We start from the raw sequence: 27236 nt of genomic DNA on the forward strand, positions 1-27236 counted from the left end.
TTTTACTCTGGCTTTTGTTGTTGATCATGATGAAACGACTGAAACACTGTATTACAGGATAAGCTCAATTATCTGAACCCCTTTTATCTGAACATCCTCTTAGTCAGCCAGATTTTCCCCCCCAGAGAGTTTGGATAATTGAGCTTATACTGTACAGTAAACCCTGTGTTTATTTTCCTCAAAAAGTAGCTCAAAATGGCCTGGATTGCATCTCTGAGCTTCCCTGAAGTTTGGTTTCTGGGGCCCTCGGTGGCTCCCAGACCCCCTGCCTAATAGGAAGCCTCGCTTCACTTGGCTTCACCACACTGCACTCAAAGATGCTACTCTTTTTCATTTGTCAGTGTTGACACCTCTGCCCTAAACATGGAGCTAAAACATCACTGGAGTTCCCAGTCAAAGCTCAACCCCATCAAACAACTGTAGAAAGACCTGAAGATGGCAGCTCACACACACACACTAACCATCTGATCTGATGGCGCTTGAGAGGATCTGCCAAGAAGACTAGGATAAACTGCCAAAATCCAGGTATGCAAAGCTTGTAGGGATGTATCCAAGAAGACTTGTGGTTATAAACGCTGCCAAAGAGGCTTCTACAAAGTGTTGCATAAAGGCTCTGGATACTTTTGTGAATAAAATATTTTAGTTTTTGAAATCAAAAGAAACACACCGTCAGCTTGGAATTGCTATTCCTGGATGTTCTCCTTATCCTCAAGTTCAGCCAGTGGTGGCATCAAATCATCATGGCCACTCCCAGTATGAAGAGTGAATAAAGTATCACTTCTTACCATACAATGAGTTATCATGGATATACAAGTATTGACTTTAGATCAGTCAACGTACAGTTTGCTTGCTAACTTGTTGCTAACAAAGCATGACCATGGAGGTGTCAATGTGTTTTCCACACTTTGTAGCTTTGTGCACGTGTGCTGCTCTCCAGCAGCAGTGGCCTGGTATTTTAGCCTCAGTGTAGGAACTTGATAAATTGCCCACTTATTGCATTTGGCTTCTTCCTTCTATTCCCTTGTACATTTTTTTGTTGGACATTTGTGATGTACGAGTCTGGAACAGTGGCACACTAATAGCATTCTTTGGTGTTTGAACATTTGCTCGAAACATCCCAGAGCTTTCTGCACACCACAGCGATGGGATTTTATTCTGGACTCTTTACACAAAGAGGTGTGGTGTTTATGCAGTAATGCAGCATAAGCATGTGTTAATCAGCATGTAGACCCTGCTGGGTGCCTGTCCAGGAGAACAGGAGTGTCATCACTGGAACATTCTAGCACGGAGAAGATCGCAGTGATCCTCAGCAATGAAAGCAGCAGAAAGATTTGCAGCTTTGTGAATGAACAAACCATGTTAAGGATACACAACTGGGCAAATGATCAATCATCTGACTGTGTTTATCATTATACCCCCTGCTCCAAAGGAGGTATACCTCTGTCCGTCCGTGAATTCGTCCATCCGAAATACCCTTTATCTCGGCAACCACAAATCATAGCCACTTGGTACCAAACTTCAGCTTGGGGTTTTATACCGTTTTCAGGTCTATCGCACATCGACTTCCTGTTTACCGACTAAATGTACAGTAGTTACGAAACGTATAGGGTGGATTTACACAATTTTCATAACATTTTTCTCAGCAACTACAAATCACAACTGCTTGATATTTGGTACCGAGATTCAGCTTGGGGTTCTATACTGTGTATATCGTTTTCAGGTCTGTCACACGTCAACTTCCTGTTTACCAACTGAATGTTTTTACGAAACATAGGGTGGATTTTGATGCTATTTCAAGAAGCAAAATGACAGTTTACCAGGATGCTATTTGAAATCCCTGGGGAGAACACTGCTCTTTACTAACTTGTTTCAGGGTTAATTATTTATTGAGGTCAACATTCATAATAAGTGTCCTATTCCTTCGATTGCTTGCATTCTGATACAAGCGAGAGTGGGTGGATACGTAAATGAGCAGTAGCTCACAGTTGATCTTGTTGTGGAGTGAGTAACTTCAGACTTGTACACGATTCCAGTCTTTAATTCATAATTCTGCAACTTCTCTCAAATGTGTTCATACTGACAAATGCTCATAAAACATAAGACACACAGCCAGTGTCAATGAACAGATTATTACTTATTAATTCACACTCTGCTTTATTGCTTAATAAATTTTACTCATGACTCGCAAGAACCTTCATTTTAATACAGTGGGTGTTCAATGCATAGCTTTTAATGCAAAGAGCCATATCTACCTCTGTCATCAAACTAATATCCACTGTGCATGAGCTATAAACACATGAGGTTTGATTCTAGTGATATTTTTTCCCCCTCTGAAGGATGAGGTGAACATGTTTGAAGAGAACAAGATCTTTGACCGAGAGGAAGAGAACTAAAAACAGAAGGTTTCAGACATGAATTATATTCTTGTGGCCCTGAAATACTGTCGCTGTATTTTTATATTAATTTACCTGATTTTGTGCAGCAAGAATCTGTCAATTTTGTACTGAATTTTATTTTATTTGTTTAAATTCATGCGCAGCCTCTCAACAAAAATGGCGTTTATTTACAACACCCAGAACACACCACAGCCTACAAACAAACATGTCTGCCACAAACTACAACAACCACAGAGACGGCCACGTTCACCAGCTGACTGATCATACAACAGGTCACTGCGAAGTATTAGCTCTGTGTTTAACACCCATCGATACCAAGCGTTGTTACTGATCCTGCCCTGGTTCATTGCCTGACCTTTGCCTGTTTTTTTTTTTTTTTTATCATATTGGTGTCTCATGATTTAGCTTATCCTACAACATTTTTGGATAAAACCAATATTGACCAGCATTTGCAGCCTGGTAATGAACAGGGAATAAAAAATTAATTTTCAACATGTCATCGAATACAGTAGATCTTGTGGAAGAATGGTGTTCCATCATTCAAGTAGATCTGTAGATCTCCAGAGACTCTGAAGCTGTTCTTGTGCTTGAGGATGGACCAACACCTCAACTGCGGTTTAATCTTTGTTGAACCACAGACTTCAAGTCTTTTATATCAGTTTTATACGACTGATCTGATGGTCTTTATGACCAGAGTCTGTACATCAAGCCAATCTCAACAATTCTTCAGATCTGTCTGTACATAGAACCTTGAGTCCTATTCAGGATTTATATGCATTTCAGTGTTTCTATTTCTTGTTCAGTGTTTGTAGGACTTGTATGGAATTATTTTCGTAACCAGCAGATGAACCCGATTTAGATTTTGGAATCGAGCTAAACAGGGTCAAGGTCACAGCAAGGTCACATGTCTGGAATACTTTTTTTTCTTCAGTAACTTTCTTGCCTGTATGAAGTATATTTTAAGGGAATACTGGTATACACATTAGTAACAAGAAGGACTAGACTTTGTTGAGCTGATCATAAGCTTGGATACAGTGGCGCTTGAAAGTTAGAATTTTCTATATTTCTGCATAAATATGACCTAAAACATCAGATTTTCACACAAGTCCTAAAAGTAGATAAAGAGAACCCAGTTAAACAAATGAGACAAAAATATTAGGCTTGATCATTTATTTATTGAGGAAAATGATCCAATATTACATATCTGTGAGTGGCAAAAGTATGTGAACCTCTAGGATTAGCAGTTAATTTGAATGTGAAATTAGTCAGTTGTTTTCAATCAATGGGATGACAATCAGGTGCGAGTGGGCACCCTGTTTTATTTAAAGAACAGGGATCTATCAAAGTCTGATCTTCACAACACACATTTGTGGAAGTGTATCATGGCATAAACAAAGGAGATTTCTGAGGACCTCAGAAAAAGCGTTGTTGATGCTCATCAGGCTGGAAAAGGTTGCAAAACCATCTCTAAAGAGTTTAGACTCCACCAATCCACAGTCAGACAGATTGTGTACAAATGGAGGAAATTCAAGACCACTGTTACCCTCCCCAGGAGTGGTCGACCAACAAAGATCACTCCAAGAGCAAGGTGTGTAATAGTTGGCGAGGTCACAAAGGACCCCAGGGTAACTTTTAAGCAATTGAAGGCCTCTCTCACATTAACATTAGCCAATGTTCATGAGTCCACCATCAGGAGAACACTGAACAACAATGGTGTGCATGGCAGGGTTGCAAGGAGAAAGCCACTGCTCTCCAAAAAGAACATTGCTGCTCGTCTGCAGTTTGCTAAAGATCACATGGACAAGCCAGAAGGCTATTGGAAAAATGTTTTTGTGGACAGATGAGACCAAAATGTAATTTTTTGGTTTAAACGAGAAGCGTTATGTTTGGAGAAAGGAAAACACTGCATTCCAGCATAAGAACCTTATCCCATCTGTGAAACATGGTGGTGGTAGTATCATTGTTTGGTCCTGTTTTGCTGTATCTGGGCCAGGACGGCTTGCCATCATTGATGGAACAATGAATTCTGAATTATACCAGCGAATTCTAAAGGAAAATGTCAGGACATCTGTCCATGAACTGAATCTCAAGAGAAGGTGGGTCATGCAGCAAGACAACAAGCACACAAGCCATTCTACCAAAGAGTGGTTAAAGAAGAATAATGTTAATGTTTTGGAATGGCCAAGTCAAAGTCCTGACCTTAATCCAATCGAAATGTTGTGGAAGGACTTGAAGTGAGCAGTTCATATGATGAAACCCACCAACATCCCAGAGTTGAAGCTGTTCTGTATGGAGGAATGGGCTAAAATTCCTCCAAGCCGGTGTGCAGGACTGATCAACAGTTACCGGAAACGTTTAGTTGCAGTTATTGCTGCACAAGGGGGTCATACCAGATACTGAAAGCAAAGGTTCACATACTTTTGCGACTCACAGATATGTAATATTGGATCATTTTCCTCAATAAATAAATAAATGACCAAGTATAATATTTTTGTCTCATTTGTTTAACTGGGTTCTCTTTATCTACTTTTAGGACTTGTGTGAAAATCTGATGATGTTTTAGGTCATATGTATGCAGAAATATAGAAAATTCTAAAGGGTTTACAAACTTTCAAGCGCCACTGTAAATAGCTGGATGGACAGGTAGATGTGCTTGATGTATTTTGGACAGAGGAACACTGCTTCACTCAGTTTCTGCTGCATCTGTAACTTTCTGTTGATTTGTCTAGGCAGTACCAACAATGCCCATGGATAGACCTCATTCTCTGCCCCCTTTTCCTCATTAATTCTCCCCCCCCCCTTTTCCTCAGACCAACAGTGAAAACACCGGTCACTGAGAAGAAGGAACGACCCACGAGCATCATGAGTGAGGCATCCAACTACACAGGAGGCTCAGACTACGTGACACACCCAAGCAGTCCAGCAACTAGAGTGAGTCAGTCTCTCTCTCTAGTTAAAATTTTCAGGGAAAATAAGTACCTTGCCTTCCTCATTTTGTGCTGCAAGTGGCCACTTGTGATGTAGACGCTCTCTCTAATGGAGATGAAAACTCAACAGTGTCTAACCGTATTTAAAATGCATGAACAGAAAAATCTAGTACATTATTCTTGCTGAAATTGACTATTTATAGTTTTTTTTTTTTCCCCTTCTTTTTTTACTAGCAATCAAGGCCATCTAAAAAAGTCCACAATTTTGGCAAGCGGTCACACTCCATAAAGAGAAACCCAAATGCTCCAGTGGTGAAACGCAGCTGGCTTTATAAACAGGTGCATCTAACACTGTTCATCAGCATTATTTAAAGCGAGACGGCCTTTCTATTTAATAAAATCGGTGAAATTTAGTTCCCTCTGAAATGTGGTCATTGTGATATGTTTTTGTGTAATATCTCAAAAAAACACGCCATTCTGTGGCTGGGAAGTGATTTAATTTGAGGGGAATAAAGCAAATAATGTGCATGAAATTGGGCAGTCAAGCAGACCGAGGAAGTCCGTGTGCACATGCGCAGGTTTACCACCTTCTTTTGGGTTTTACGGCAGCTGGCGTCCACAATGTTGCATTACTGCCATCTACAGGTTTACCTTTGAGCGTGCACTGACAGTTCCATCATTCTGTCGCTAAACAAACAGCTGATCGCACCGAGGTGCTCGCTGAGCACCAATATTTATTAGTTTGGTATTAGTTTGGTCCTGTGTTTCCTTTCCTTCGTATATAACATAACGTCTTTTCTTCTCGCTTTCCGTTCCTGTAGTCGGTCTTTCACATTTCATTCGCACACTCACATTCTCCATTTTTCTCTCCTGTTTCAAATTTGTATCCCATAATGCCTTGCATGAATGGGGAAAGCCCACTACGTGATGCATGACGTAGTATCTTGAATTGGGTCATGGTGAAGCAGGAAAAAATAGCAGAGAATTTAGGGCCACGTGGAGATAAATTCCTGAATTGCGCTATTAAAAAAATAATAAAATTGGAAGTCTGTGATTCTAATTCAGTAGCTTTCGGTCCACTGAACAAAAATAACTGGGTGTCGGGGAAAATTCTTTTTATGACTTGCACTTAAAATCTGAAAGGCCGTATAGCTTTAACCATGACAGTTTCCTTCATTGACGTTTTCTGTGCAGCTTCTGTGCAATTACATCCTTAGTAACAGATGTACGCAAAGATGTAGAAAGATGTACATTTGGAAACTGCATTGAAGATATTTTAATTCAGAGAAAAAGGCAGGCCACATGAAGCATCTTTCGACACATGAGTCATCGTAGCTGAGGGTGTCAGAAGGCTGTCCTCTGAGGGGGAAAAAGCTCAGTAGTTGCATGCTCTGACTGTGTACTCCTACAGGACAGCACAGGGATGAAGATGTGGAAGAAGAGGTGGTTCGTGTTGTCAGACATGTGCCTCTTCTACTATAAAGGTAAGCTTTTTATCTGTCTGCCTTAAGCTGTGTTCACCCCAGCGAGTGACAGTGATGAGTGTTCAGTTTCACGAGTTCAACTTCACGAGCAGCAAAGTCGCAATGCAAGCTGTGAATTTTTCATCCTTATTCAAATTAGGTATAACACATCAAAGTGACAAATCCAAATGATCGACTCAAATGATTCCTCAGATCAGTGATCTGGTACAGCATTCTTTTCAGTTCACCTCTCACAACTTCAGTTCCTATCTACTGACAGACAGAAAATGGAAGAAAAGTTCATCACTGTGGTTTCATTTTAATTTGTCTCATGCAAACATCATGGGATAAAATAAAGCTTTCAGAAAGCATTTGTAGCTACTAATTGTATGCTGGTTAAAGGAGAACTGAAGTCATTTTTAAACTTGCTTTATTTTTTTCATTAATGTGTTATTCAATTACGTTTTCGGTTTTAGTAACCTTATATCATGACTTGTATTGGCAACTAATGGCAATTAAATATTATACTTATTGGTCTATTCGGTTTTTAGCCATGTTGAATTTAGTTCGTTTGGTCCACGGCGGGCGTCGCTTATCCGTGCGATCTTCACGAGACTTGTGTGAGACTTCGAAACGTGAAGTGTCAGCCAGGTGTCAGTGCTGCCATTTTGAAAACTGTTTTCCAAATAAAATATTGCACAAAAATGAGTTTAAATGGCGATTACTGCCTACTTTTTTCAGACTTTCCTGATTACTATCAAAACAAACAAAACTTCCGGCTTGATTACATCAGCATTCGAAAGAGGGCGCGCGCGTCTTTTGACAATGTTGGCAGATGTTGGTCACTCTTCCTGTGTCCGAAATCGCTCCCTACTCACTATATAGGGCACTATTTTGTGAGGACGCCATTTTGTAGTGCTGTCTGAAACCTTAGTGAAGATTATTTACACCCTGTATAGTGCACTCAAAGTATCCCATAATGCATCACGAAAAGTGGTGTGCAACGATGGTCACTAACCAAAGCAATATATCCCATTGTGCATTGTGGCCGCACTGAAAGAAATCAAATTAAAATTCTCAAATTTGATTTAATAAAAAGCAGCGGCAAAGAACAAAGTATTTGGCCTTGATTTTAAAATAAATTAATAAACAAACTGAAAGATGCAGGTACTTTGTATTGATTGTGTGAAATACGCTCAGTATAATATGGATTTATCACAAAAACACATGCATGTATTTATTATTTTGAAAACCCACCAGCCGACTGATCTGGCACGTTTTAATTGAGCGACAGTAATGACGTAAATACCAGCGTGACGGACAAGTGTCCGAAAGCTTTTTTTTTTTTTTTTCATTTTACCAATGCCTCACTATATAGTCCTCTATATAGTAACTCCCTATATAAGGAGTAGTGAACAAGTGAGCGATTTCAGACACAGGGAACGTTGGCAGATGTTGGTCACTTTGATTTCCACTGTACATTTTACTTCCGTCCTACGATGTCTCGCACAGGTCTCAATGAATCTCGTTTACGGCCATTGCTTTGACATATGGACGGATATATTACATAGCAAGCAACACATTTTCAAACATTTTGTGTTTATCAAAATAGAAGAATAAATATAGCTGCTAGTGGCAATAAAGTGCCCTCGCGCTATGATGTCTTCTAGCCTCGCCCAAGGCAAATAACCTAAGAATAATAAACTTTTGCCCTGTTTTCACGAGTGCATGAGTTTTCAAATATTTCCAAGGTGTCAAATCTGTATTTTTGAACTAGGGGGCGCTATGTAGTTAATGAAGCCCACCTAGACTGATTTACCATATCAACTCAAATTATATCATTGAATAAATGCATTTGCAAAATTCCATGAGGTTTTAGCCATCATAAGCCCCTCAAAACAAGACAGGAAAGTTTAAAAATCCCACATTCTATCCAGCTTGGCTGACTTCCTTTGGGCGGAGTCAAATACAGCCAAGTGAACTTTGTCTTGCATCACGAGTATTGATCACACCAAATCTTGTGCCCATCTGAACAACTTCATCTCAACCATAGCTTGCTCTCAGGGGCTCTATAGCACTTCGGGACCACGCCCAGTCCCTTGCTCAATGTAACTTTGTCATTTTACGCACATTTGATCAGCATGCCAAAATTCTTGAGTTTTTGATCATCACAAGTGCTTCAAAAATGAGTTGGCGCATGGAAGAAAAAAAAACAAGAAGAAAAAAACATGCTAAAAAAACAATAGGGCTTTGCACCTACGGTGCTCGGGCCCTAATTATAGATAGGCATATGATGGTGCCGCTGGTGAGTGTGCATCACTAGTACAGTGAGCGTTCACTGTTACTCTGTTAGCAAAACAAATATGAAGCCTGGCTAATATGCACATATATCAACCAACCAACTTTTATACATTTTTCACTTTATTAAAATACTAGAAATAATTGAGATGAATTTTAAAAGCAAAGCGTATACTGGAGTAAATCGTCCGCCATAGCTTTACGTTTTGGCCACTCCCCTTTCTCAATGGAGCTAAAGATGCTGGACGGACAAATGGGAAAAGTTCATGCACTCGAGGCAAACAAGTGACCTATCGCTCACTAATGTGAACACAGAGCTGAAGACGCGTCTGTCTTCACAAAAGACAAAATAATCAATATTGCTGCAACAAGCAGTGACCGGAATCGTGCAGTTTCAAGACTCCTAAAGATGTTTGAGAAGGTCCTGGACAGCTAAGGGAAAAATTAACAGGCCACATTTAATGGTGAACATTATTAACACTGGTCTCTTAATTGTTTCCATCACTGTATATTGTGTTTTTGGATCCGAATCAGATGATGATTAGTGGTACCAAAACAAGAGTTTGTGTAGGTGTACAGCAGTGTTTTCAGACCAAGGATCACTTTATCCATTAAAAAAATATATATATATTGCGGACCACCTAATCCCCTAAATATCCCGAACAAAAAACAATGAGCCTACATCAACAGTATATTACAAATTACACACTAATGAAATGACAGTTTTACAAATAGTTTCGCCAACTCACTCATTTGTTGTCCTTCTCTTAAGGCTAAAATCACACTGTCTCATATCTTGCCATGTAAGTGGTGTGTGGGTCAAACGCCAAGAAATGAGGTGTGTTTTGTCCAAAATTGAAGTCCTGTGATGTACACGGCGTATGTGTGATGTTTTTGTAGCGTATCTGGGGGTTTGTATGGGGTTCAAGGGACGTACCGTAAAGGTATGGTGTACTGAGGTGTATGTGTGGCGTATGATGTGTTGCCGCGGCGTAACCGTTTCGTTCTTGCATGTGACATTGCTGCGGCATATCTGCGGCGTCCACAGGTGGGTATAAAAGGGGGCCCCACACTGCGTTCGTTGTCCTTCGTCACAGTCAAGAAAGCATCATGCCAATGAAGAAGTCGGGATTCAAGGAGGGCAAAGGAAGAGGGAAGACATTAGCCGCATCCACCCAGCCAGCCCCGGAGCCACCTTCATCAGACACGTCAGCTAAAGCGTTCGCACGGTGTAATAGGCATTCAAGCAATGTTCCTGCTGCGTAGCTTTCGTTTTTACAGCGTACGCGTGACGTGTAACGTATCAAAGCTGCTACGGATCTTTAAGTGCAGACTTACAAATACGCCGCACCCTGGTGTACAAGGAGATCGTGTTATGCATCCTAGAGTATTGGCTACGTGAGCTGGCGATGCTGTGACGTTCCTTTCTTACTGCCACGTATCCTGATACGCCGTACATACACAAGGATGAAACGCCAATGTGTGAACCAAGCATTATTGGAAGAATGGTGCTGCTTATTTTGATCCATCGGTGAAGCAATATCTGGCTCCAAACTGGACAGTTTTAATCTCATACTGATCCGGTTGCGCTGCTTTGTTTTCTCAAACAAAGAATCCTCATGTCTTTGCACTCTGTCCTTGCTCGTGTCGAATGTTTCTTGTGCTTTTCTTTTGACTGACCCGGTCCTCAGACACCGATCTATTATCTTTTTGACAGTTTGATGCCAAGTCTTATTTGGTTACTTGTAGTTTCTCCACATTCCACTTTCCCTCCACATTCAGAGGTGATGTTGATATGAAAGTGTAACCTCAACTGACGTAGCTGTAGGCGCAAAACTGTTGGCTTGCTTCATGCCAGATGAATTCAAATAGTAGGCTACAATTTGAATTTACACAGGACTTTATTCTTTAATATAGAAAACAACTCATCTGTGCTACTCATAACTTTGCTTTTGGAGTCATGTAGACAATTTGAGAAACGCTGATAAAATGTGATATTTTACGACATCAACTCGCAGACCACACTTTGAGAAACAGTGGTATACAGCATGGCAGGTGGAGAGAATGAGCCACGGACACTGGCAGAACCAAACAGCCATAAGGATCTGATGAGTGTTTCCACTTGGCTGAACGTCTCGGGCTGTCAGGTGCTGTGCGAGACGGCCATCTCAAACAAGCGGACAGCGATTCTGCGTGATGATTTTCACAGATATCATAGCCACAATGTGAAGGCAAATTCATACAATTTCCTGAATTTACTTTCCTTAGATGAGAAAGAAGAAGGAATCCTTGGGAGCATCCTTTTACCGAGCTTCCATATCTCTCTGTTATCTGTGGATGACCACATAAGCAAGAAATACGCCTTCAAGGTCTGAGTCTGTCACTCATGTTTCTTTTTTTACCCTCTCAAACAAGCACAGAGGTTAAGATGATGTTCACATGTTAATATGCAATTGTATGTAGTATTTTAATGCACCATTTTTATATCTAACTTTCTGAAGCATTTCATTATACAGTGCAGCAATCTCATCATTCATGCTAACAAATCTGTAATGGAAGAGCACTTTGCATGATTAGTCTTTTCCTGTTTGCTGTTTTAGTCAAATAATGTGTAAATTCATTAAGTATCTGCTCTTGTTGCGACTCTGTGTTTCGATTTGTGTTTCTTGAGGTTGTGTATACTGGAGCATTTCTGTAAAAGAGATCAACTAACATGGTGAGTTCTCAGGAGACATATCGCCTTATCACAGCCTTTGTGTAGTGGCCTGGGAAAACCCTTTACATGCTGAAATGTTGTTTTCTACTATATATAGTATTGAAGACAACTATTTTGGGCAAAAACTGATTTTTGCACTTTTTGTTGGCTCTTTGCCAGAATTCAACCACAGGAACGGATTTTCCCAGACCACGACACAAAGGGGTGTGCAGAAAATGTTTTATTTTCCTTTTTAACCAGAGCAGTACATGACCCTTATAATAAAACCAGTGATGTCCGAGTTAGTCGACTGCTGAAAGCATAAGCAATGACCAAAAGTATATACATCTCCATGTCACTCAACTTTCACAAAAGTCATTTTAACTCTGGTCTGCTTTCAAACACATTTTTCCTTTTGTTTTTTCCTCTTCCAGGCCATTCTGTTGATCTTGTCTTCCCTTGAGCAGGCCACACACCCAAACATGCGGACGTACTACTTTTGCACTGACACAGCCAAAGAAATGGAGTCTTGGATAAAAGTGATGACTGACGCTACACTGGTCCACACTGAGCCAATCAAAAGGTAAAAGGATGCTGAACAAAAAGATGTAGGCATGCAACAATGAATCATGATACTAATTTATGATGTTTTGAATCAAAGAAAAAAAAATGAATCATGATCATCAGGCTGTTTTTCCCCAGCTGTAATTGCATTGTTTAGACAAGAGTGGGAATGCACGTGACTTCACCGTAGGCACAAGTAACACAGCTCTAATGCCACAAAAACATGGTAAAGAGCTGCTGTGTGACTGTACAAATTGCTTTAACAAGAAATCGGAGCCCTTTTTACAGACTGCTGAAAGATGAAGAAAAGAGAAGCAAAACAAATGTTCATAAAAGTTTATTAAGAAAATGAATATTTGTTGTTAACTTTATTACAAATGGAAAAAAGTTAATATTTGAGTTAATAGGCTATTATGTTTTACTCCAACCTTTACAAATGTGGACAAATTATTATTGTTGGTTTATTAAGAAAATGAAACTTTTTTTTAATTTAACAAAAGGAATATTTAAATTGATAAACAATAGGAAAGGAAGTGTTGCAATTTTTGGTAAAGGAAAAATTTCTGGCCTTTTTTTTTTTTTTTTTTAAATATCATGGGAAATCGAATCCTGAACAAAATATCGTGACTCAAATCCTGAATTGGGTGAATCGTTACATGCCTACGAAGAGCTGTATTAAACCACAGCTTATTTGTTGTTACTTCACCTTTGTGTGCAAGAGGCACCACAGCAGTTCTGACCTAGACGTGGAGTTGTATTGGATGTTTGGATATCACAGCATGGGTTTTTGAGGTTACATTTATTATTTTGGCTCAGTTTATTTCTGTTCAGCATTTCATTTCTATGAAATAAGGTTTTGTTTGTTCAGAAAGGAAATTTGGCTCGCCTGTGTTTATAAATTAAGATTTACTTACCTAAATCAGAATTGTATAAAACCGAGTTCACATAATAACTTGCAGATGAGGTTTTATTATGGTTTATTTTTCTATCAGATTCTGGCCTGAAACCAAAAAAAAAAAAAAAATTGGGTTGGACCCATTTTGTTCTCAGAGCTGACTCAGTTCTTTATGGCCTGGATTCCACAACGCACTGGCGATGTGATTCTTCCAGATTATTGCTGTAGATTTATCAGCTCTATATTCATACGGCAAATCTCCTGTTCTACCACAACGCAAGACTGCCCTGTTTAGACGTTCTCAGGATTAGCAACTAAAAAATCTAAAAACTGCATATTCATTGAAAGTGTTCAATCCCCCTCCTCCCTTTTTAGCAATCTAAAATAGGACTGGTATTTCATTTTCAAGCGCTCACACTAAATATGTTAAACAGGGTACACCAGTGTTCATTTAAAATCCTCCTGTGTCCAATTCTATGTTTGCACAATTAATATCTCTGACTTTGGGACACCTCTGAGTGAAATTGGCTGATCAGGTCATTCCTGCTCTCTTGAGCATCAAGAAACCGGCTGTGAAGCTTCAAGACGAAGTTGTCAGCAGGGAAAATGGATGGAGAGGGTTTTTAAAACCTTGGCAAAGCTTTGAACCATCTTAAGATGCTTGGGTAAGAAGAGCAGTTGTCAGAAGTGTCCAAGGATCCAGCTACAACACTGTAGGGGTTCCAGAGCTCACTGGCTGAAATCAGAAAACCACTGCAGCCCTCAGCTGTTCAGTGATCAGGCCTCGAGGGAGAGTGGCCAGAAAGAAGCCACTTCTGAGAAAGACCATGTGGGAAAATCTCAGAGCTTTTGCAGAAGGATTTTGTGGTATGATGAGACTAAAGTTGAGCAATTTGCTCTAAAGCTTTATGTTTGGTGTAAACCAAATACAGCCAAACACCCAGGTACCATCAGTCCTGTGATCAAGGATGGTGGTGGTAGCATCATCTTTTCAGCTGGAAATTTTGTCGCCATTACAAGCAGTATGGATGGAGCCAAATTGCTGAGGTGAATCTGCAGATATCTGCCTTTAGGGTGAACATGTACAGTACAGTTGTGGCCAAAAGTTTTGAGACCAACACAAATTTTGGTTTTCACAAAGTTTGCTGCTTTAGTGGTTTTTTAGAGCTTTTGGTCAGATGTTTCTATGATATACTGAAATACAATTATAAGCATTTTCATAAGTTTCAATGGCTTTTATTGACAGATACATCAAGTTTATGCAGAGGGTCAATATTTACAGTGTTGACCCTTCTTTTTCAAGACTCCTACAGTTCGCCCTGGCATGCTGGCTATCAGCTTCTGGGCCAAATCCTGACCGATGGCAACCCATTCTTGCCTAATCAGTGCTTGGAGTTTATCACAATTTTTGGGTTTTTGTTTGTCCACCCGCTTTTTGAGGATTGACCACAGGTTCTCGATGGGATTAAGATCTGGGGAGTCTCCTGGCCATGGACCCAAAATTTTAATGTTTTGTTCCCCGAGCCACTTGGTTATCACTTTTGCCTTGTGACTTGGTGCTCAGGAACTTCAAGGAGAGAGGTTCAATTGCTGTGAAGAAGGCTTCAGGGTGCCCAAGAAAGTCCAGCAAGTGTCTGGACAGTCTCCTAAAGAGGATTCAGCTACGGGCTCGGGTCACCACCAGTGCAAAGCTTGCTCAGGAATGGCAGCAGGCAGGTGTGAGTGCATCTGCACGCACAGTGAGGCAAATACTTTTGGAGGATGGCCTGATGTCAAGAAGGGCAGTAAAGAAGCCACTTCTCTCCAAGAAAAACATCAAGGACAGACTAACATTCTGCAGGAAGTACAGGGCTTGGACTGCAGAGGACTGGGGTAAAGTTATTTTCTCTGATGAAGCCCCCTTCAGACTGTTTGGGACATCTGGAAAATGCTTGTCCAGAGAAGAAAAGGAGCATGCCACCATGAGTCCTGTGTCATGCCAACAGTAAAACATCCTGAGACTATTCATGTGTGGGGTTGCTTCTCATCCAAGGGAGTGGGCTCACTCACAATTTTGCCTAAGAACACTGCCATGAATAAAGAATGGTATCAAAACATCCTCTAAGAGCAACTTCTCCCAACGATCCAGGAGCAATTTGGTGATGAATAATGCTTTTTCCAGCATGATGGCGCACCATGTCACAAGGCAAAAGTGATAACTAAGTGGCTCAGGGAACAAAACTTTGAAATTTTGGGTCCATGGCCAGGAAACTCCCCAGATCTTAATCCCATCGAGAACCTGTGGTCAGTCCTCAAAAAGTGGGTGGACAAACAAACCCAAAAATTGTGATAAACTCCAAGCACTGATTATGCAAGAATGGGTTGCCATCAGCCAGGATTTGGCCCAGAAGCTGATATCCAGCATGGCAAGGTGAATTGCAGGAGTCTTGAAAAAGAAGGGCCAGCACTGTAAATATTGACTCTTTGCATAAACTTGATGTATTTGTCAATAAAAGTCTTTGAAATGCTTATAATTGTACTTCAGTATACCACAGAAACATCTGACCAAAAGATCTAAAAACACTGAAGCAGCAAAATTTGTGTCCGTCTCAATACTTTTGGCCATGACTGTGTGTATGTTCAAACAGGACAGTGAGCCAAAGCTGGATATAGATTGGGTATCGAAAAAGTGTGTGTATATCTTGGAATGAGCAAGTCAAAGTCCCGACTTAATTCCAGTTTGGAGTCTGTGGCATGACTTCCCATCCAATTTGGAAGAGTTGGAGAAAATCTGCGCTGAGGAATGGGGGGGGGGATGCCAAAATCTAAATATGCAAAGCTTATGGGCACACATCCAAGATGGTTCAAATCTGCAACTGCTCCAGTCTGGGGTGCTGCATACTCAGCAGCTTTTAATTTTCTTTTATTTCTAAATCATTTCAAAGACATTGAAATTCTTTATTTAATTTTATTTCTGTATCGAGTCAATTGAAGAGGACCAAAAAGAGACATCCCATTCTGATTAGAGTTATATTTGATGTTGCAATATTGGAAAAAAAAGAGAAATAATCACTATGGGGTGAATATTTTCTTGAGGCACTGGAGACTGCTTAATTCTCTCCCTAGGGCTTTTAGAGCAGATGCAGTATTCGAAGGTAATTGCCCACTTTCTAAGGCCCTGTCCACACGGCAACAGATTCAGGTGACTCCGATACAATTGCTTATCGTTTAGGCCTGGTGTCCACACGTCACCGGCGTTTTGGGTGCCCAAAACGCAATCTTTTTGAGAACGGGTTCCAGAGTGGAAAGATCTGGCAACGTTGCCGTTGTGAAGTCGTCTGGATGAGTAGAACGGATTTGTTTACGATGACGTCACAACCACATGACTGTGAGTGCTTCACGCCGGGTAGAAGTGTAACGAATATCACCAGGAAAAAGCCTTACAGAGCACTAGTGAGAGTGAAACACGAGCTTGGATATTATTATTATTATTATTATTATTATGTTCAGTTTTAGTTCACAGTAGTAATGCAAGAAGCAGAATAGTGACAGTAATAGTGAAGCAAAAACATGCAATTGTACAAACACTGCAGCTCTACAGCAAAATATTCATTTATGAAATGGTCTGATTCTTAACACCAGTAGTGCCAATGATCTTCTCATTGCGATGCGAGTTGTCAACAAATCCTATAACTTGGTTCATGAAACGCGCTTACAAAATATTTTCACTGTGAATATTTATTGTGTAATGGTGCAATCCCGCCAGCAAAAATAGGGAAAAAAAGGAGCGATCTCACCTCTTCAGATGTTGATTTAAGTCCAACAATACATTCCTCAAAAAGGGCGTAGAGGAGCAAATTAATCCAATTTATTCCGGACCATTAAAGACGCCGCCTTCCGCATAGAATCATACATCATCCTCGCCGCCATATTGGAGAGGTCAAAGCGGAGAATAAAGATTCATGTGCTGCCTTTAACTGTACCAACAGGTTTACCGTCCAAACGAGATCACATGGGATTACCTTTCACAGGTGAGAAACAAATTAATCCATCAACGTGTAGTATTCAATTTATTACGGACCATTAAAGACGCCGCCTTCCGCGTAGAATCATACGTCATCCTCACCGCCATATTGGAGAGGTCAAAGCGGAGAATAAAGATTAGCTGCGTTTAACTGTACCAACAGGTTTGCCGTCCAAACGAGATCACATGGGATTACCTTTCACAGGTGAGACTGGAAAAATACTTTTCATTGTATTTGGTCATTTATAATGTAATTTTACAAACAGATTTTCCTGACTTTGTGGCTAATATGAAGTCTCGCGCATTATGCGCATGCGTCCTTACTTCTTCTATTGTTCTGGTGTCTCCGAAGGGACCGTCTTGCAGCGCCCCTAGAGGTGTGGCATGTGTATTGCATCGTTTTCAGCAAGCGTTGCGTTGCCATATGGACGAGATATTTTACTGATTGTTGCCCATTTGGACGCGATATATTTTTAAATAACATCTCGTTGCCGTTGTCGTGTGGATGTAGCCTAAGTCTGTCTGAAGGTATTTGGGAAGTGGTATTGATAGGAACCTGTGTTACCTGAAGAGCCTTTCTAATGATCTTTACTCTTTTGTGATTGTGTGCACACACATCAAGCACTTTGTACTAACAAAAAAACAAAGCTGGAGAGTTAAAGGAAGCTACACTTCCATTATGAAATGTTTGAGAGACAAACTTCTTGTTCTTATTATTACAATTATGTTTGACAAAAATTTTTGTCACTAAAAAGGGCTTTGAGCGCATCTACTGCATCAATTAAATAATAAGGTTTCCAGGTAAAGAATGTCTAATTCATTTGGTCATATGGTAAAAACTTTTTTTTTTTAAAAGCATGATGTGATTGTTTAAACATAGACAACATTGCGTATACACAGAAACCAGCGAAGACCAAAAAAACCTGTTCCATCTCTGAAGCTTCATGCCCACTGATTGCTTGATTCTCATTAGAACCTGATTGGATTAAAGCCAAAACAATCTAACAATGAATTAAATGTGAGAACACCTTCAAGGGTAACAGTATAGCAGATGAATCATTTCTCAGCTATGAACTACCAGGGAATGAATTAACACCCTTGCGAGGTGGTAAAGCAAGGTGTTTCGGTGAGGGTTTGAACAAATCAGGCCTCGAGAATAATTTTTGTTTGGGCAGCAGATAGATTTCCTGGAGTAACAGTGGATATGTGTGTGTGTGTAATTAATATAACACACACACACCGATCAGCTGTAACTGTAGCAAGGGGCTGGATATATTGGGCAGCAAGAGAACAGTCAGTTCTTGATGTTGATGTGTTGGAAGCAGGAAAAATGGGCAAGCGTAAGGACCTGAGTGACCTTGACAAGGGCCAAATTGTGATGGCTAGATGACTGGTTCAGAGCATTTCCAAAACAGCAGGTCCTGCAGGGTGTTCCTGGTATGCAGTGCTTAGTACCTACCAAAAGTGGTCCAAGGAAAGACAACCGGGGAACTGGTGACAGGCTCATGGGCGCCCAAGACTCACTGATGTGCCTGGGAAACTGAGGCTACCCCATCTGGTCCGATCCCCCAGAAGAGCTACTGTAGCACAGATTGCTGTAAAACTTGATGCTGGCTATAATAGAAAGGAGGCAGAACACACAGTTAGTTGCAGCTTGCTCTGTATGGAGCTGTGTAGATGCAGATCGGTCAGAGTGCCCATGCTGACCCATGTCCACCACCGTAACACTTACAGTAGGCACCTGAGTATCAGAACTGGACCATGTAGCAGTAGAAGAAGTGGCCTGGTCTGATGAATCATGTGGACGCCCAGGTGCGTGTGTGTGTGTGTGTGTGTGTCACTTACCAGGATGCACTATGTGAAGAAGGCAAGCGAGTGCACGCAGTGTGATGCTCTGCTGGGAAACCTTGGGTCCTGGCGTTCATGTGGATGTTACTTTGACACGCAGCACCTACCTAAATATTACAGACCAAGTTCACCCCTTCATGGCAATGGTATTCCTTAATATCAGTGACATCTTTCAGCAGGATAATGCACCCTGATACACTGCAAAACCATTCAGGAACATGACTGAGTTCAAGGTGTTGACTCGGCCTCTGAATTCCTCAGATCTCAATCCGATCGACAAGCAAGTCTGATCCATGGAGGCTCCACCCACAAATTTCTGAACTTAAAGGATCTGCTGATAACGTCTTGGTACCAAATACCACAGCACACCTTCAGAGGTCTTGTGGAGTCCAGGCCTTGATGGGTCAGAGCCGTTTTACTGACACAAGGGAGACCTACGCTATATTAGTCAGGTGGTGTTGATGTTATGGCTCATCAGTGTTTGTGCATCCATACACAAGTGAGAGAGAGGAGCTTAAGCAGGTCTAATTCCATTCAGTTGGAGCTGTATTTTAGGACATACCGCTCCAGGGTCCAGGATGATGACACCAAGAGGTACAGTTTTGAAGCCTCATTTAATAAAATACTCCATTATATACTCTACTGACAGAGCTGTTCCATTTTCACTCCAGACACTAACAAGAAGTTAACTGAGCTTAGTTTAATTTAAATGTGTACATTACTTGAACAGAAATTAATCTCTTACACGTAATTAATTCCATTTATACAATGTTATTTTAAATTAAACTGCATTTAAAACAGTTTCTTCTATTTATTTATTAATTAACACCTGGCATGTGTTTGAGCATGCATATTGAAAGCCCTAGAACAAATTATTTATTTTCCTCCGACACTGTTTTAGATAATTATCAGATAATTTTATCAATTTTATTTTGCTCTTTCTGTCCAAGTTGATCTTTATTCATTCCCACAAACCAGTCAGCTCTCCTCAATCATACAACCGCTATCAAATGCTTCCTTTAAGACACACAAACCCAGTCAGATGCATCATTTCATGCTGCGTCACACACTCTGAGGAAAACGCTATCCGCCCACTTCGACATGCATGAGCTCTTAGATGCCCGTGATCGGTTTGTGTAACTGTGATCAAGAGGGGAGTGTGTGTGTGCCCCTCACATGCCTCCCAGTCTCTTGGGCTCCTGGTCACGGATGTCTGCATTGTGCATTAGAGGTCTGCCCGGGACAGAATTTTCAGTCCCGCTCCCGCCCGCTCCCACATTGTGCAGTCCCGCTCCCGCAAAGAATTATGATTTTCAGTCCCGCTCCCGCCCGCGCCTGCCATATTTTGTCCTGCTCCTGCCCACAAATCCCGCATGATGCAGACGTTCGCATTATTTCTCACGAAAGTTCTTGTCATTGGCTTGGGGAATTAAACATGCTGAGCTTAGCTGAGCTCTCCACTGACCGATCCTTCACCTAGCGCACGTAGTGAGGGTGCGCGTTGCCAGGCGGCATGCGCAGCTGAGGCTTTACAGAGATACCCAACACACCTACCAAAATCTACAGTGGATATTAAGAATATTGTACATTGCACATAGCTTGTATGTCACTCCTCACATTTACATTCTAGGAAATACAAGTAGGCCTATAAGAAATTAATATAATTTAAAGACACAGCGTGATGGTGCCCCGCCCCCTACTTTGAGTGGATTTGAGCATAAATATCTACAGCTCACATTCAGGGGTGCGTTTCCCAAACAACCAACCAAGTTAGCATTAAACCAATATGGTACAATGCAAGTTTGAACTAACTAACATCCAAAAAACGACTGTTTCCCAAAGCTGTAGTAACAACTTGGTCTGAACCAAGTTGATTTGAACCAACACAGTTCAAACCACGATGTTTTCAGATGTGTTCGGATGGTCTCGTTTATTGTCGGAATTCAGAGAAACAACCCGAAGTTGGCTGACAGTGCGAACGCCATTTCACCATTAAATGACCGTTAAGCCAAATTTGGTGCGTCCATAATCTTCCCCTGATGCTTGCAACTTGGTGTAGATGTTCATTTAGACTAATATAAAATTGCAATACTCCTCATTTAAGAAATCACGTGTAAACAAAAGGCATCTCCATAAATTAAAGCATCATATACTAGTTTTGGCTATAAGGCTATTTGCCCTGATTAAAAATAGCTAAGCAAACTGCTGTGAGATGGCACAGATAACGTTATGTAGATCTACATGTGTATTTATAGGTGGCATTGTTAGGTTTATTGTAAGTTTATTGTTTAGACTCTGACATTCTGCTGACACATTCCATGTTGAGCGCTGCATGCGCTCATGATTGACAGCTCTCGCTTTGATTGACAGCTCTCGCTTTGCGCACTCGCACTCCCACTTCCGAGTCTGTGGCGTTATGATTCCAACCGCGATTTCATTCTCCTCTCATATGATTCGGAAACGTACGCGAGATTAGACCACATCCGCAAATTTAGGCATCTTAAAATGTTTTTATTAATGCCAAATAAAATATCCAGCACAAATTATATATCTCATCTCATCTCATTATCTGTAGCCGCTTTATCCTGTTCTACAGGGTCGCAGGCAAGCTGGAGCCTATCCCAGCTGACTACGGGCGAAAGGCGGGGTACACCCTGGACAAGTCGCCAGGTCATCACAGGGCCAAATTATATATGATAGACATAAATTAATAATTTATAAATTGTATTTTAAACACGTTTTTAGTTAGCGGGACTGCAGCTTATCACCTCTCCCGCCCGCTCCCGCATTGTGCACTCCCCCTCCCGCCAGCGCCCGCAATGAGCTTTCAAAATTTGTCCCGCGCCGCACTGCTTTGCGTCGGGTCCCGCAGGAGTGCAGGGCTTGTGCATCTTACAGTCGATTCTAGAAGTATTGGCACCCTTTGGTAATAAGTTGTTGGTCTCTTCCCCCCCCCCCCCCCCCCCCCCCCCTTTAAGGGTTAGTTTAAAAAAAAAAAAAGTCTCTGTGGTTCATAAGGTGAAGATCCAACCATGCACCAGTTTTAGCTGGTTATGAATAGTCCATGTGGATGACTGCCTAAGGGAATTTGGCCTCTGTCTCGCCTCATATTTACACCCCAGTGAAACAGGAAGTCATGGATAACCTCTTAAGAGCTTTAGCTGGATATTACTCAAAATGTAAGCCTTTCTTTTCGCTATAGCACCCCTAAAATGACTTAGGATCTTCAAATAAGTCAACCAGTAAATTCAAAACAAGCATGAATAATAAACTGACTGACTGACTGACTGACTGAAAGTGCCTCTGAATCATGACGGCAAGTATTCGAACGTTAAATCGGGGTACCCTGAGTCCGAAAGTAAATATGGTGATTTTTCTGTCAGCAATATAAAACCTAGGTAGAAGGTTCTGGGCCATGCATTTATAGCTTTATAACACAGTGTCTGTTTACATGTTTTCCTTATGTACTGTGTGTATTCTGTGTATTTTTTTTTCTATATCAGACTGGAAAACATAAAGGTAGACCAATGCAGCCCCCTGGAGATGAACAATATGTTAAATCACTGGGTTCTGACTCAACCCGAGATCCAAAATAACGAGAGAAACTGCGAGAGTCTTCAGCTTGAGGACAAAAAGCAGAAACATCTGGAGAAACAGCCCAGAATCCACAGAGAGAAGGAAAAATGTGTCGTTCAGAAAGACTCCGAAAAGTACCAAGTTCAAAAAGATGGTGAAAAATATGCTCTAGAGAAAGATGGACAGAAGTGTCCTCTTCAGAAGAGTGGATATAGATACATGCTACAGAAAGATTTGGAAACAGTTGGTGTACATAAAGATGGAGAAAAGTACGCCTCTACTCTGCAGAAGGATGGTAAACGGCATGCCCTCCAGAGAGATGAAGAAATAGATCTGCTGCAGAAAGAAATGCAAAGACACACTCTGCACAAAGACAGTGACAAGCATGTGCTTCCAAAGGACAACAAAATACATGGTGTGCACAAAGACGGTGAGAAATATCTCCATAAAGATGGAGGACGACCTACACAGAAGGCCGCTGTGCAGAAGGAAGCTGAGAGGTCCAGGCTTCAGCGAGAAGAGGAGAAGTACAGCACGCAGAAGGATGAGAGCGTGGAACAGACACTCACTAAACATGACACCGTCAAGCTTCAGCCTGTGCAGGCAGCCAGCGTCGTCCCGGCTGCGTCTTCCTCGTGGCAGCTGCAGAGTAGAGGAGCCTCGGCTCAGTATAAAGCTACGCAAGTGAATGGCTCTGGAGGAGAGCAGAGCCCAGGAGAAATGAAAAACACCATTCCACACAGGACAGCAGTAAAGCCCCAGCAGCTTGCAGAGCCAGAGAGGAGCTTAAGCAGGTCGAATTCCATTCAGCTAGAGCAGTATTTTAGGACACACCGCACCAGGGTCCAGGATGACGACAATAAGAGGTACGTTTACACTCCAGCTCCATACACTGAAAAAAAGTTGATTGAAATGTGTTCATTGGCTCCACACAGATGAAATGTATTAGTTTAACATAGTCACTTTGTTACACTACTTTTTTTTTTTTTTTATGCTCGGCATGGATTTGATCACACTGCATATATTTGAAGCCTTGGAATAAATTATTTTTTATTCCCTAATTTTTGTCTCATTTAATCTCCATTAATTCCCACCCACCAATCAGCTCTCCTCCATCATACAACAGCTATCAAATGCTTCCTCCGAGACGCACCAAGCCTGCCAACTGCATCACATCACGCTGCGTCACACACTCAGAGGAAAACGCTATCCTCCCACTTCCGTATGCCTGAGCTCATAGACGTCGTGATTGGTTAGTGTACCTGTGCCTGAGAGCGGAGGGAGTGTGTGCCCCTCACGCCCCTCATACCTCCTCCCAGTCTCCTGTGGCATTGTCGGGATTTGATCTCGCAGTTAAACAGATGATGGGTCTTAATGCTTTTGATGTTGAATGAGACAGACAGTCACCTGAGCTCCAGGATCCAACCCAGGACCTTGAGGATATTAGGTATCCACGTCAACCACTACATCTCCATGCGGCACATGATTTTTATTTTTTATTTTTTTTATTATTTAGTAATTTAATGCAAGAACCACCTCATCATCTCACGAGATTTGATAACATGATTGAATCATAATCTTTGGTCACTGGATCACACTCACTCTCTACACAATTATGTGATTTTTGTTTGAATATAGAGCACACATTTTCTCTTAACTTTGCCTGACCACATAGTCGTCCCCCACCCACCCAGTGTAGCCTACTGACATTTTTGACCATTGTAGAGCTGCTCCATGGTCAGTTTGGCTGTAGGCCGTGTTACTGTTGAAGCTCTTTCCCCGAGGCCTCCAGGTGCTTTTTACTCTGAATAACCTCTGCCTCAAAATTCATCATGTACAAGAAATGTACTGCTTCCAGGTGTTCTTGTCCAATTTTGCTTGCTCATTTGAAGATTCAATGTCATGTTTCAGCTGGATAGTTTTTTTTTTTTTAAGGGTATTAGAACTAAACAGCAGCCAGACAACGTCGCTCTTTTCTTTTTTTTCTCCCCCTAATTGAGATTTAATTTTCCTTAATTATGTGAATATAGAATTAGCATTGCTTTGAAGGGACTGTATTTTGCATACCAACATTTTATGTTAAATACTGTGTTTTCTACCACTATTTGTTTTACAAAGAGTTTTAATGAGGGAGGTGCAGAAAGAATGATCGGAGTCCAGAATGGGATTCAAAAGGCACATGGGGCTGTAATGGGACGATTGAGAGTGCAGAATAGCAGTCCTTGATTTTCAGCACCTTCAAACCTGTATATAATGAACCAAAACGCATTAATTAAAGATTTATGCTTCAGACTTCATGACTTGTTTTTTTCCAGACACAGAAGAAACGAAGCACAAACAAGGAATGACCCAAATGGTGAATAATGTAGCGTTTTAGCCAGGAAGACATGGCTGATCACGTGATGCTGATATTTCATCTCTGTTTCAGCATCACTTCATATCAGACTCTGCCCAGGAACATGCCTAGCCATCGGACGCACGTGGTGCCACGCTATCCCGAGGGCTACCGCACGCTTCCACGCAACATGCTGCGGCCGGACAGCATCTGTAGTGTGGCAGGCTCGGTGTACGACTGTGCGCTGCAGCCCATGACCGCAGAGAAGAGGCGCTCTATGCGAGATGACACCTTGTGGCAGCTGTATGAGTGGCAGCAGAGGCAGGCCTACAGCCGTATGGGCTACAGCACAATGCCCAGCCCCAAGACTCTGAGCCATATTGCCGAGTCCATCCCCTCATCGCCCTCACATGGCTCCTTGGCTGTGTACCACTCTGTCTCCCCCAACCGGCCCTACGATCCCAGCACATGCTCTGAAGTTTCCTCACCTGTGTTCCGTGGAGATGTCAGCATTGACCGGCGTCACAGAGCACACCTTGCAAAGGTAGGAACTGATCAAAGTATCATTTAAATGAGCATAGTTATATAATTTTTTTTTTTCTTTTCCTCACTGGGTGCTTTGTGCTTTTTTTTTTTTTTTTGCTTGGCTCTCCGTCAGTATGCATACCCACCTGATTGCAGGGTCCCAGCAGCTCAGAGCATCACGCCGCAGTCCCTGCAGGGTAAAACGGTAGGCTACTTCTCCTCTCTGATTCTGTATTGTTACAGTAAAACACTCTCCATGGTCCTAATTACAATACAATTAATGAACGAATGGGAAAAGGACGTTATGTACTTTTGTGCCTGTGAAGGCCGCACCATCCACAGTAAAAGGGTTTCATGGTCAACTATAATACCTGTTTCTGATTGTTGTTTTGTGAAGTCAAAATAGGGACCATTCTGTTGGAGCATAGCTGCTGCTTCTATATACTGATATATCTAGTCTCCTCCAAAAGTATTGGAACATAAAGGCCAGTTCTTTTGTTTTTGCGATACACTGAAGACGTCGGTTTGAGATCAGAAGATGACCGAGACCATAGATCAGAAGTTCAGCTTTCATTTCCTGATATTTGCATCTAGATGTGTTACATACCTTAGAACTTTGCACATTTTTGAACCCACCCTTTCAAGTGATCAAAAATAATGGAACATATGCCTCTCACAGGTGTTTCTTGCTGCCCACTTATGCGCTGTTAGATTGACTCATTAATAGTTCTGAATGCTTACTCTTGGTTTGAGCACTGGGATTTTCCTGTGAAAACTGCATGTATAGACTGATCTCAAACACATTAAGAAGGCAAGAAACTCGTCCACTAATTACCTTTTGACGAGGCACACCTATTAATTGAAAAGCATTCCAGCTGATGACCTCATGAAGCTGGTTAAGATGATGCCAATAGTGTGCAAAGTGTCATCAAGGGAAACGCTGGATATGCTGAAGAATCTAAAATATCAACCATATTTTGTTTACCACATAATTCCATATGTGTTCCATTTATTTCATAGTTTTAATGTCTTCAGTATTGTTCAACAATGTAGAAAATAGTCAAAAATGAGTAGAGGTGTACAAACTCTTGACTGGTACTGTATGTTAACAGGAATGTAGGGGGTATGGGTGTTGTGCAAACAAGTCAAAGCTCTAGTCATAGGTGTCGTCCTGGTTGAGGGCCTGAATGGCCTTCAGGGAGCAGAAACACTTCCCTGACTGCAACAGAGAGAAGAGTCCATTGTTAGGATGACCTGAGGTCCTTCACCATCTTCCTGGCCTTGGTCCAGCACCACTTGCTGGAGATGGAAAAGCAGTCCATCTCCAGCAAGCGGTGCTGGAGATGGGAGCTCAGTGCGGATGCGGCACCCACTGGAGAGCTCACCTGTCCTGCTTGGTGCTGTTCCCAAACTAGGCTGAGATGCTTTCTGTCAGGACGGTGCAGGTGTAAAAGTTCCTTAGCATCTTAGTCTGTTAAGCATTGATGGTGGTAAAGATGCTGATGAGCCTTCTTCACCAGGGTGTTAATCTGACCAGGCTATGACGGGTCCTGCATGATGTGAACACTAAGGTAATGAAAACTGTCCACTGAGGCTCCATTGATCTTCAGGGGGTGGTAGCACCTCTCCTGTTGAAGTCCACTTTCATATTGTTCTCCTGGCACCAATGCTCCAAGCTTTTGGTCTCGTCATTATCAGAGATCAGGCTCAC

At 41.6% G+C, this 27236-nt stretch overlaps 1 protein-coding gene across 7 annotated transcripts in view; it reads left to right on the forward strand.

Moving 5' to 3' along the window:
• plekha5 (pleckstrin homology domain containing, family A member 5) overlaps nt 1-27236 on the forward strand; it is a 249641-nt gene that overhangs the window by 177671 nt on the left and 44734 nt on the right. For 5 of the 7 annotated variants that reach the window (XR_009651086.1, XM_060903850.1, XM_060903846.1 and 2 more), the window contains 8 exons: nt 5207-5327; nt 5558-5662; nt 6735-6807; nt 11353-11453; nt 12247-12362; nt 22593-23531; nt 25094-25544; nt 25659-25730. Coding sequence is in view for 6 of the 7 variants with exons in the window: in XM_060903850.1 (XP_060759833.1) it covers nt 5207-5327; nt 5558-5662; nt 6735-6807; nt 11353-11453; nt 12247-12362; nt 22593-23531; nt 25094-25544; nt 25659-25730 (1978 nt within the window). In the remaining variant the exon portion in view is untranslated. Of the gene's footprint in view, nt 1-5206; nt 5328-5557; nt 5663-6734; nt 6808-11352; nt 11454-12246; nt 12363-22592; nt 23532-24980; nt 25022-25093; nt 25545-25658; nt 25731-27236 lie in introns of those variants that run through there. The other 2 variants (XM_060903849.1, XM_060903847.1) reach the window with 2 other exon arrangements.

This window comes from Neoarius graeffei, chromosome 21, assembly GCF_027579695.1.
Source record: "Neoarius graeffei isolate fNeoGra1 chromosome 21, fNeoGra1.pri, whole genome shotgun sequence".
In the NCBI taxonomy this organism is placed as follows: Eukaryota; Metazoa; Chordata; class Actinopteri; order Siluriformes; family Ariidae; genus Neoarius; species Neoarius graeffei.